Here is a 13,168-nt window from a genome sequence, read left to right as displayed (position 1 = left end):
ACTACAATACCCAACTATGCTGGAGTGGTAAAGCACTACTAAAATTGAAAACACTTAAGAATCCAAACGCATACTATTTATCAACCTTAAAAAACCCGATGCGGACAGAACAATATGCTCCATTGTGAGCAACTTATTAAGAGATATATTTCCTCATTTCTTTTTTTCTATTTGTTATCCTGGGCTTAGTTTACAGAATTTTCATTTGTGGTAGTTCCCTACTAACATTATTATTGTTGTTGTTGTTGTTATTTATATTCATGGTCATATTTTAAAGGCAAATTTGTTTCTCTGAAAGAGGGATAAAGCCCTGAAGGGAAGAGGGGCCCAAGAAAGCTGGTTAGTATTCAAGGACCACCTCCTCCAAGCTCAGGGTCAATGCATCCCAATAAAAAGGAAGTCAGGCAAAAATGCCAGGAGGCCTGCATGGAAGAACGAGGAGCTCCTGGACAAATTCAGACACAAAAAGGAAGCCTACAGAGGGTGGAAGCAAGGACATGTAGCCTGGGAGGAATACAGAGAAATTGTCTGAGCAGCCAGGGACTGGGTTAGGAAAGCTAAAGCCCTGACAGAATTAAATCTGGCCAGGGATGTCAAGGGTAACAAGAAAAGCTTCTATAGGTACATTGGTGATAAAAGAAAGACTAGGGAAAATGTGGGCCCTCTCCAGAAGAAAACAGGAGACCTAGTTACTTGGGATATGGATAAGGCTGAGGTGATCAACGACTTTTTTGCCTCTGTCTTCACCGGCAAATGGTCAAGCCACACCACCCAAGTCACAGAAGGTAAAGGCAGGGACTGGGAGAATAAAGAACTGCCCACTGTAGGAGAAGATCAGGTTCAAGACCATCTAAGGAACCTGAAGGTGCAAAAGTCCATGAGACCTGATGAGATGCATCCACGGGTCCTGAGGGAACTGGTGGATGAAGTTGCTAAGCCACTATCCATAATTTATGGGAAGTTGTGGCAGTCCGGTGAAGGTCTCACTGACTGGTAAAGGGGAAACATAACCCCATTTTTAAAAAGGGAAAAAAGGAATACCTGGGGAACTACAGGCCAGTCAGTCTCCATTTACTTAATTAATTTGCTTTAAACAGGGACATTTCTACTAATGCTTGCTCTTTTGTTGCCTCTTATGATCTTTTTACTATTTTAAAGAGATACTATCAGTTTATTATTTTTAAAAGAACCCATTTCTAAACTCTGGGTTTGGCTAGAGCAACTTTTAAAAAGCGTGCATCTGTTCTAAAAAGCCAGTTACAAAGTACTTTCTTTCCCTTTACCATCTTTTTTTAAGTGTAACAATTTTCTCTTACACTTTTAACTAAATAACAGAAATTTTTAATTTTCAGCTTGATGACCTCCTTTATAAAACATCAGCTTTCAACTACTCCATATTTTAGTGAAATAACCTCATAACATTTTCCATAGCAACATGCTATGATGTAATTGCTTCTGAATTATCATCACTGCAAGAGACTCTGAATGAGGAAAGCCTTGCAAGCAAAGTAAAGCAGTAGCTGAGCTCGTTTTCTTTGTATAAATGTAGTCTATTTCAAAACGTTTCTATATGCAAGTTTTCCTTTAACAAGCATTGTACTACAAATGTGTGACATTGGTGGTGGAAGATGTACTCAATCTGAGAGCCATTAAATTATTTAAATTGACCATTTCTTAGCACAGCTATTCCTTTGACGTATGAGAGAAATTAACTCCATTGCCAACTGGAAAAGAGTTAATCAAATTCTCACCCACCTGTAGAGCCAATTAGAAGATTAGTTATAAATCAGGCACCTGACAAACACAAGGCTTCTTCCCTCTCAAGACTTTATTTACAGACTAATGCTGCACTTGAGAAGGTTGTTATTCACAAATACCCATTAAAACGGGTTGTTTAGTTTTAGTTTCTGGAGATTTCACAAGCCGTCTGATGATTGGTAGGTATGATTTAGAAGATAATATTAATGATTTGGGCTATATTCTGCTGTTCTTTTTGCTTACTTGGAAGACTGAGGTATTTCTGTTGTAATATCATATCTAAAATTCTGCTAGGAACCTCCTGTATTTTACACACGTATTTCAAAGAACCTGAAAACTGTTTGATGCACACGTACAGTAAACAAAAAAGTACTGAATCCCGTGATTCCTACTGTTGCTTCAAGAAGAAATCAGATCTTTCAGGGTACAAATTGAGAATGCTTTTAGTATTAAAGCTACTTAAGTTGAAAAAGGAACTACTATTACATAGGTATGATGTTTCCTTAAAAACAAAGAGAAAGATGAAAACAAACAAACAAAACCCCTTCTCTTTTAGCAAAAGAGAATTCAGCTCATAATTATTAATTATAAAGCCACTCTAAATCTTGAAGCTTGTGATTCTGCTGAATTTAAAGGGGCTATCCTCAGAAAGGTATAATGGAAGAAAAACTTGACTTAAAGAGGGCAGTCTTTGAGAAGGATGAATTAAATAGGAGTCATCAAAAAAGTTTTCTGTGTCAGTTTGTGCTGCTTATATAAAGGGATATACTTGTCATGCAATGAAATTTTTTTGCAGAATACTCTCACAATTTTAAAGAAGCAGGGAAGACTAATCTTATATGACAGATAGCAGGCATAAGCAATGTGTTAATTGTCACAATATTTTTTTAATATAGAGCCTTCTTTTCATTTCTTTGCCTTCTGTCTAATCATGTATTTTCAGGCATAAGTAGTAGAAAATCTGGATTTTAAAAACTGACAGCTTTTTTGTGAATACTGAGATCAAATTATCAAATAGTTTGACCAGATGGACAAGATTGTATACATAAATCTTAGACATTACTTGGAAACTCTTTTGGAAGTGGGTTATTTAACTGCTTATGGAAAGATTTCTTCCACCTTTTTGTAAAATATCTGGTGCTGTCCCCAGAGGAGTAAGTATGAGCTTGACAAGATAATGGCGTATTTTAGTTAGATATCGATTTGGATGATCACATAATATGGTCTCTTGGTAGCATTCCTTCTTGGAAGACATTTAATCTGTTTGATAAATACTGTTCTCTATGATTACTTGAAAAATCTCTCCTGTGAAAGTGTTTAGCTTTCCAAAGTTGAATATAGAATGAGTCACAAAGCACCCAAATCTTCCTTCACTCCTATTGGAGCACTATGCATCAAGTGTAATTAAATTTTTTGTTTCTGAATCTTCTTGTGGCTCAAGAATCAAATCTCTAGGATCTAGAGGGAACTCAGGCAGGATCAGTGTGGAAAGAAGTTTAAAGTTGACTCTGAGAAGGTGACCTCTAAAGTTACCCAGGGATTTTTACTGCAGCAATAAAGTTCTCTGTAAGTGGGACCCATTAAGTATGCAAAGCAGAGGTGCTCAACATCTGGCAGAATTCGACTTTAGTTTTATGATCTGCTCTTTTTATTTTTACAGTGTAAATTGTTATTTTTGTTTAAAAATCAAAGGCTGGGTGCATCTAGAGCAGAGAAGTATGACATCAAAATCCAAGGTGATCCACTTTGGCAACTCATGGGGGTCACATAAGAATTTTTTTTTTTCTAGGAGTTAGATGTTAAATTTTTCTTATGCAATTTAATTGTCTATTTATTAACCTTACAGTAGCATTCCACAGACCTCAGCTGGAAACTGTTCTAGCATTTTGTGGCTGTGTTCAGGAAATGCTTGATAGTACTGGAGTTAGGCTCAACTGAAGGAAATAACTAGTTGTTACTAAGTTTGATTCACAATACAAGCATGATTTTGGCCTAGAAAAGATACTTGTAAGAGAAGATATCAACACTTCAGTTGTTAGGGAGTTTTTCTAACTGTCTTTAGTTGCTGTAGTACAATACAAGATAACTTGGAGAATGGCTAATTGCTGTGTTTGATCTGAGACACCACTTAGTTTCAGCTATACAGTCTTGCCAAAATGAAAGATGACAAGTAAAACTTCAGAAGTTCTGCATAAATTTAATAGTGAGTAAAAAAAAAATTTTGAACAAATATGAAAATTTGAAAGTTATATTTGCATATTTATAAACCCACTTATTCTCACCCAAGTATTGGATTTATGTCCATTAAACTATGTAAAAAACAACCCAGTCTTAACAGTAGGAGTGAAACTTCTCTCAAGGTTTTTAAACAGTTACAGTAGAAATACAGGTACCGACACAGCCAACATGTAAACAATGGCTGTAAGAGTAACCACAGGCTTCCTCTTCCATTGTTTAGTTTTAGCACAGAGATCTATTTTTCAACAACATCAGTGTTACCCGGCCAGACAGTCAGTCAACTATTTCCTTTGCAAAAGCATTTTCATTCTGTTCCTCCTCCTGTTATCAAATGAGTAAACAAGTTTATCTTGTTTATATAGGATGAAAGTGCATTCTGTTCTGTTGGTTACCAGGACAAATACAGTACAGAAGAATCCTTCAAAGCATCTCCTCTTTGGATGAAAGCCCAGGAATATGAGAACTGATCCTCAAGAGCACTGGTCAGATCTCAGGCCTCTGTGGCACTTAAAAGCCAAGTTACCATTCCAACCAACAGCTATTACTCAAAGACCATATTTGAATGACTAAGAAGAAAAAACACACCCCACTTCCATCCCTGCAAACTGGCTGGAATATTGGCTTGGACTAAGCTGTTGCTATGCTATAAGGAGATTGCAGGTCGAAATCAGATGTTAATTCTGGAATCCATACATTTAAGGCAATATTTTTACCTATATATTTACATATGTATATAAAATCTGACATCAAGAAGTTCTTTTTTTATCCTTTCTAAACTCTTGATAACACTTCAGACAGAAGACTATGGTAGTACTACTCAACTAAAAGCACCTAACTTTTTTTATATTATACTTTTTACATTCCCATATCACAACAAATATTATTATGAATCTAAGAGTTCTTAGCCAAAAACAATTTGATAACATCCTGCTGTCTTGCAGAGCTATTTATATACCTTCTCTTTCTGTTGCCAAATGTTTTAATACAGGCTTTCATTAAGATTAGCAAATATAAAATGTGCAGGCTCATTCCCTCCCCATCAAATCCTGATGTAACAGTTTAGTTCCATAGGCAACACAAACAATACACACTTGCTCTGTGATTTGCTATAGATAAAAGAAGTGGGAAAAGTAAATAATTCATATTAATATCTGCCTTCTCATCAATCCTCCGGATCAAAGGGAAGGGGATTAAAAGGGACAGTCGAATTAGGCAAATCAACACATGGCTACAGGACTGGTGTCACAGCCAGGGGTTTGGCTACTTAGACCACAGGACTCGCTTCGAGAAACCTGGTCTTCTGGCAGCTGACGGGGTCCATCTGTCAGAGAAGGGGAAGAGCATCTTGGGTCATAGACTTGCCAAGCTGGTGAAGAGGGCTTTAAACTAGAGTTGCCAGGGGAGGGGGACCTCAGTCCATCCCAATTCAGCCAGTGCAATGCCAGGGCCAGCAATAGGTGCCCAGAGACTGGAGAAGGATGGCAGGTCATCAGGAGAGCAACAGAGAACTTGTGGATGCCCCTTTCCTGGAAGCATTCAAGGCCAGGTTGGATGTGGCTTTGAGCAACTTGGTCTAGTGGAAAGGTGTCCCTGCCCATAGCACGGGGGTTGGAACTAGATGATCTTTAAGGTCCCTTCCAACCCAAACCGTTCTAAGAATTACTGACATCTTTTCTGCTCCCAGAATTTTATGTTCAGCTTTGGCACAGAAATAACTCAGAAGTGTATTCTTCCCAGTGTCCAATGGTTATTCTGAAGTACTTGGAGAAACTTGGAGGTCTGATGGAGATCTTGGTGATATGGATAGGTCTTCCTTTTTGCTGTAGCCGGTAGTGACACTACCATGCTTTCAGTGTGAAAGAACTGTGTCATTTTGACAGATTTCAACTTAGTCAAAATATACCTTTAACTCTACATATTTCAGTGGTCAATAAATATACATAGCTAACTTATACAACATGAAAAACTGAGTCAGACTTTGCCCAGTACTCTTGTTGTCCCTGACCTTGATCATAATTGTAATCTCATTTCTTCTAGTTCAGGACTTGTGCAACTCCTTGAGCTGTGTGAAGTTATTCTTCACCTCTCTCAGGTAAAATTAGCACACATTTCTTTCAGACTTCCCAAGTCTGAATGCAGGTTTCTAGGCCCTCAATTCCTATTGAAAAGAATGGGAAAAATCCAAAGGTCTATGCAATAAAATAGAGGTCTGGAACTCCAGTTAGATTTCTACTAATTATTGTAATAATCCGTACAGTATAAATACTGCAACAGATAACTGAGCACATTTTGTCAGTTCTCTTTCCCGTCGGCTTTTTTCTTACCCTTACCTATAAGCTTTCCACTACATTATGGAACACCTTTGAGGTGCATTTTGGAGTTCAATTACACATCTTTTAGATAATTTGCTAGGAAAACGTTGCTATTATGCAAGTTCTATCCTTCCATAAAGGTAATAAGAAAGATGCAAATTAAAAAATAGCATATATAATGAGGAAATAAATTCTTAATCAGCAGTTTAGTACATCAGAGAAATGCTTGCTAGGCTAAAGATCTAAAGAAGGATCATTCAGATCATACAGGTACTCAACCAAAGCATAGTTTCACATCTTATTGTAACTATATGCTAAATGAAACCATTCTTTTTAATAATTTAGAGGGGTTTTTTAATACTATAAAGTAAATTCCTGATGTCTTTTCTTCCACTCTTGGCAATGGAGAAGCATGGTTGGTTTCCATACTACTTACATTTAAACAGCAAAATCTGTAATTATAATCACAACTCTAAATGAGTCAGCAGTGATTAGAAGCAGACAACTTCAGCTGTGAGCTATATGTTATAAAATGCACTAAGAGCAATAAAATAAGTATAGTCATCCAGATTCTTAGTATAAATCAGCATAACTTCATTGCTTGCAACAGTGCTGGATCAGTCCAGCTCACCCTATAGTATGAGATCTCACATGTGGGTTGATAGTTAATTTTGGCCCCCGTTGGGTCAGTTTTCCAGAATGTGTTTTCTAATGTGAGAAGAGAGCAAGACTGCTTTAAACAGCTGTTGATAGGTACCCTTTAATGAAAGGAAAATACAACATTGTCGTAGCCTGAAATTTCTAGGAGATATTATGACTGAATAACTAAAGGACGGGGGGAGGGAAGGCAGGCATCCAAATAATAGGAAATTCTGTCTTCTGCAAGATTTTGTCACTGCTTGTTAATCTGATGAGAAATGTAAAATATAATATGCTAGACCTTGATTCCCATATTCTGTGAATGTCAACAAAAATTATGCAGCATTATTGGTCTCGAGGGTTTGGCAGCAGAGGCTAAATTAATTCTTGCAAACACAACAGTAAAATGCAAATCTTCTGAAGGGGGCCTTGCAATACATAGAAACTAGCTGGATGTTTGTTTTTTTTCTGGGACTATATAATTTTACTGTTTGCAAGTGAATTTTCACCACCAATCAGATTCACACAGGAGAGAAATTACAAATTTTATTTTTCTTTCTTTGATCTGAGGGCTGCCTCAAGGCTGCCCTGAACCCATCCTAGTTCAGCTCATTTGATGACTAGCTTCAGCAAGCCCATTCTGAAGCTGAGGACAGTTACAATTCAGTGATACAGTCACATCAAAGGGTCTCCACATGCCAGAACTGGGAGAGCATGGCATAGCACTGACTGTGCTGACTGCCTGCTTAGTTAGGAGTCTTCTATACTGTAGGAAAACTCAACAGACAGAATAAACAGTCTTCTGTTTTCCATCTGCCAATATACAGATAAATACTTAATCGCAGGAGAAAAGAAAATAATAGTTTGTGATCTGAAATATATGTTGTAGAGAAATGCTTTTCAGTCTGTGGACCATTTCAAAGGCATCTGTGAAAGGTGACTGCTTGATAGTAGGCTTAAATTTCCTGTAAGGGATTTACACCTTCGTTAGCTAGCACTCCACAAATTAAGAACTGTTGAACACTTCCATAGAGAGATTTTGTGGTGCAGGGAAGGGGCAATCTGCAAGAAAAGTCTTCGTCCTAGATCAAAACACGTATCGCTCTGCAGCACATTGTTCTTGCTGGCATGTGATTTGGGCTGTAGATTCACAAACAGAGAATTGCGAGAGAGAGTTGTGCTATTTTAAACAACTATGGCAGAACAGTTTGAAAAAAGTAGCCTGAAAGTTTGAGAATATTGCAAATATTCATCTCTTGAGAAATAAGGAAAGAAAAAAAGAATAAAGCAATGAGCAATATTTTTCTTCAAGTTATTTTTTATTTGTTCCCTCCCTTCTTAGCAGAAGTAAACAGTTTATTCTCTAGAGCTCTGAAAGGTTAGTCACTTGCAATAAAATAAGGATGTGAAGAATAGCTAAGTAAAAAGAGCTAAAAATGTCAAATGCCTGGGGATAAAGCAAAAGAACAAAGCAAATACTTTTGTGTTTTTAAAATTGCTGGGTATTGCGTCTTTGTGCAGACAAACAAGCATACTCGTTGAAATAATACATTGCCTTTTGCATAAGGGGAATTGTCACTGGATGCAAAGAAAAAAAATCAATTCAGAAGTGGGAAAGACTATGACTAATATTCAGCCTTTTAGTGAGCCATTATAGTACAACAGAAAGTGAGGTCTTTGCTGTCAGAAAGCACACTCCCGTGCCTGCCCAGCAACAGGCAAGCACCAGCTAAACTCTTTTCAGAGCTTCCAAGCCATGAGAGTAAGTTTTGCATGAGAAGACACTCAGCAAGTTAATGGTAGAGTATATTAAGAGGTTATTACCACCCCATTCCTAACCATCTCACTGGGCTAGGAAAAGTAATTGGATCATTACAGGTAGAAATCTGTTTTCATAAAGTATCCTTTCTCTCCATGGCAGCCTTGTCTGGGTCTTTCCCAAGACATTAAAAGGAGTGATTTTCAAAACTTGCCCAGAAATCCCTAGGGTGGATTTGCACCTGGATATTGCAAGCGTATCAGCTGGAGACACTCAAGACATAATATTTCACCTACAACTTAGAGGCTTGGGGGAAATGAAAAATTTTTCAAGGTTTATAACAAAATTCCTGAGACCTAGTCTCAAATTTCTCTTTTTGGTAGGTTAATGTAGTTGCTTAAGCTTCTCCAAGTGCTGGACACAGAAAATCAGTATGTATTTCACACATTTTGAATGTAGGGCCCAAGAATGAAACAGTATTTTAAAAACTCTGGCTGATTATTTCATAAAGTTGACTTTCAAGTTTCTGTAGCTAAAAAATGCTTAGAGCCTTCTGATTTGCAATATGCACTTGCTGTTGGTATTGAGAAGTCTGGAGATTTTTTTTTTATTTAAAAAAAAAGTATGCTTTTTAACTACTTTCTTTCTGCTAATTTGTTTTGTCCTGCTCTCAATCTTCATGACTCTCATGCCCAAAAAACCATGAAAATTTGGAGAAGCTGGTTTGCAGAAGTACAAATTCAACCTCTCTGTTGTCCTGCTAATTTTTATCATTTTCTAATCCACAATTAAATGATTGGAAGAGACTGCCTTAGTGTTAAATACAAGTTTAATGAAAGACCTTCTAAACCATGTTCTGATTACACAGTCTAATCTGCTTCGTAAATCATGTTCCTGTTCCACGTTGTAGTCTGCTTTCATTCACTTGATTCCTACAGACCAATTAGCGTTCCTGCAATCCAAGCCACTCCCAAGACAGGCAGAAAGAGAACGGTTTTTTGGCTGCAGGCCAATACATGGCTGACAATGAAGCCATTTAAACAGAAAGAGGTTCTTTCACGTAGTACACTTTGTGATGTAAACCAGATTTATTGCTTAAATGACCTGACCTTTTTCACAGTTGGGCCCAATTTGGTTAATTTTGGGAAGGATTGCACATCCTAGGGCAGCATGTCCTGTTGATACAGTAAATTCCCTCTCCTACATTTTAGATCTGTCAGAGCAACATTTAATTAAAAAGCATACATTCTGTGTAACGTAACAACAGAACTGAGGCCAGTCCTGGCTCCCAAGGAAATTATCTGCGCTAACCAAAAGTTATTTTCCCTCTACGCTGTGTAACTGCTTCTTTTATTAAACTTTTTAAAACCATTTTAAGCTTTGATGTTCTGTAGCTTTTTGGCTGATGTTTTCATCAGATGTTATTCATCCTTCTAAGGAATATGTTCTTCTTTCAGTGCGAATACTGACACTACTCAGTAATTTATTCCTGTTTTAAATTAAGTGCTTTTAAAATGTATCAAATTGACAGACCTGGAATATGATAGTCTTCTATGCACTCCATCCACAGGACAGAAACAGCACCAATTGTAGTACTGTCAGCTTTTCTTTATTGCCCTTCACTAGCACCTGTTAAGTGAGATGGTGACTCATTCGTTACATTCACCAAGTCCTTCTTGCATCATCCTTATCTGGAATGTTGGCTGGTGTCTTCTCCTCTTACCATCAGTTTTAACAGCATATTGCTATGAATATCCTTATACCTATTATGGCTGTGGAAGTTTATCAGACAGCTTAGGTTTTGTACAAGAAACTAATCCCGGAGGATGATTCCTTTCATTCTCCTGTGGGCAAGTATAATGGAGAGGATACTGGGGAACTGATTTCAAACAAGTTGGTAAAGAAATTTGATGTTGTTCTGGGAGGCAATGGTTCTACAATGAGGACCAAGAGATTTTTGGAAGCAGTATGAATAGGGTCCCTAAGATTACTTCAGAGACAAGAGCAGGTTTAGGCCTGACTGAAAAAACCGGGCCCCTAGATTTTAAGACCATCTAATGAAGAACATCAAAACAGTCCTCATTTTAAAACCAACAAATACTACTTTTTGATTTAGAGATTTCCATAACATTTCTAGATATTTTTGTTGTTGTTGGGAGGATGATGTTACAAATCTCCGCATATAAACACAAAGAAATTATTTATTCAGGTTAAAGGACGCAATACTTTTGGTGGCAGAACCCTAATGTGCTGCAGTGGTTTATGACTGCTGAAAGAAATTGGATTCAGGTTGTCAAAGACCAAGCTGCATGTTTAAGTGAACGTAATACACCGCTCTTATGGTTAGATACCATGTTTTTCCTTTTCAAAGCCAAAAGTGGCTACATGCTTGTTCATTGTCTCTTTTACAATTACGGATAAGTAATAATTAAAATGGGCATCTACGTACTGTACCCACATTTTCTTAGAGCATCATACACGTTTCAGATATGGTGTGTGGGACAGATTTCACAACAGTTCACTTCTCTTTCAAGCACTGTTAGTAAAAAAGCAGCTTCACAGGTTTAGACTGGCATTTTCCACCGCACCCTTGTCACATGCAGCCATGTCATATTGTCACTTCCAGACACGTAACAAGTACATCTTGACTATAATTAGTTTTCTCATCTCTGCCATTTCTAACAGATAGAGGGTTTCACAACCATTTTTTTCCATCGTGGTTAGAAACTTTATATTTGTCCCAAACTTGCATATGACCACCATATGCTCATTTATTCTTAAGTCAGTACTGTTTTATAGCTCTTTCCCTTGTTTAGTTTTTAATCCATCAGATATATCTAGAGGCATTCAGTTTTTTCCCCTTTGGCTTTCATTTTTTCTATGCTAAATAATCTCAGCTTCTTTTCTGTCCTATTATATGAACAGACTGTGTATCCCTTCTATCAGCTGTCCTAATAGCCCTTCCCTTGTCACACTGACTTTGCTTTAAAAATTGTTGCCCAGAAAGACAGATGGAGTTTCAGGTTAATATTTTTAATTTTGTGTTTACAACATAAGTGAACTTTTGGTGGGGTGTACTAACTGAGAATTGGACAGCAAAGGATTAGCAGTCCTAAACCAGACTCATTGATCTGAACAAGGTGTCAGATCTGAGAGAAGTTGAGGAGGGGATGGAGCAGTTCTCTAGAAGCTGAGTAGGGGAAAAACAGATTATGCTTCACATACTTTGCTTTTCTAAGGCTGTAATTCAACAAGGATAGTACAGCTTCTGCTAAACTGTGATCATGGAAAGAAGCTGCCCTAGTCGGGGGGGTCAGTCTGCGAAGGAAGATAGCTAAGTGACCTGAAGCAAAGCCAGAAAACTGAAGAAAGGTCACTTTCTGTTTTGAGGTTTTTCCGGAGCTGAGCTGTGACCCCAGAAAAGAGGAACCTCTTACAGTGTTTGAAGTGAGGGAGTGACTCCATAAGGATTATTGAGGCACAGGAGACATATGTGAAGGGACAACATGACTATACAAAATAGTTTTTTCATGTTTAACATACGTTTGAAAATTTAAGTGCACTCAAAATAGCACATCTTGGGGGATGCCTGGTGGGCAAGAGAACTGAAACTGAATCACAGAATCAACGAGGTTGGAAGAGACCTCTGGGGTCATCGAGTCCAACCTTTGACCTAACACCACTGTGTCAACTAGACCATGGCACTAAGTGCCACATCTAGTCTTCTCTTAAACACCTCCAGGGGTGGTGACTCCACCACTTCCCTGAGTAGCCCATTCCAATGCCTAATAACCCTTTCTGTGAAGAAATTTTTCCTAATGTCTAACCTGAACCTCCCCTGGTGCAGCTTGAGGCTATGCCCTCTAGTCCTGTTGCTAGTTGCCTGGGAGAAGAGGCCAATCCCCACCTCACTACAACCTCCTTTCGGGTAGTATGTATATAGTGATTTAGTCTTGTTTTTTAATAAGTCAAAATGTGCTGTAAATATTTTTCCTTAAGAATAACTCCGAAAAGAATCAGAACATATTTGTTTGATTCTAGTCTTAGTCCATAGTGTCACAGCCAAATTCTAACTCAGGCTATTAGCATCTATGTTTTCTCTTTAACTTGCATTAGAAGCAAAAAGCTTCCCAATTTGTCTTAAAGATCTTGTAGGCCTTGTTGAATTCTGCCATATAAGGTGTCAAAGACACGTTACTGAGGAATGGCTGATGTAACCAGTCCATGTTGCTTTGTGATGGGGAAAGAGATCTTTGGAAGAACAAGTGTTACATAAAATGTAAAACAGTATTTTCTCATCCTCAGGGTAAAAAAACTTTTTGAGGATTGTGTGTATTTTGACCATTGAGAAATCTACCCTTTAATTATTGGTACGTGATAAATTTGAACATGTTCTAGACTTAGCCTGTTCAGTGGCTGTTTGTATTTCTGTCATCTATTTTAATTTATATTTCTATTACAA

General features: G+C 37.7%; 1 protein-coding gene across 1 annotated transcript in view; it reads left to right on the top strand.

The window, feature by feature from the left end:
- The first annotated feature begins 700 nt into the window (after window positions 1-700).
- The window catches only part of RXFP1 (relaxin family peptide receptor 1), a 103,358-nt gene continuing 90,890 nt past the window's right edge, over window positions 701-13,168 (top strand). The window contains exon 1 of the mRNA XM_068404158.1: window positions 701-974. Coding sequence (XP_068260259.1) covers window positions 701-974 — 274 coding nt within the window. The remainder of the gene's footprint in view (window positions 975-13,168) is intronic.

Source organism: Nyctibius grandis, chromosome 6 (assembly GCF_013368605.1).
Source record: "Nyctibius grandis isolate bNycGra1 chromosome 6, bNycGra1.pri, whole genome shotgun sequence".
NCBI classification, from domain to species: domain Eukaryota; kingdom Metazoa; phylum Chordata; class Aves; order Nyctibiiformes; family Nyctibiidae; genus Nyctibius; species Nyctibius grandis.
Note: the sequence above shows the minus strand (reverse complement) of the source record. Positions and strands in the feature narration are given on the sequence as shown.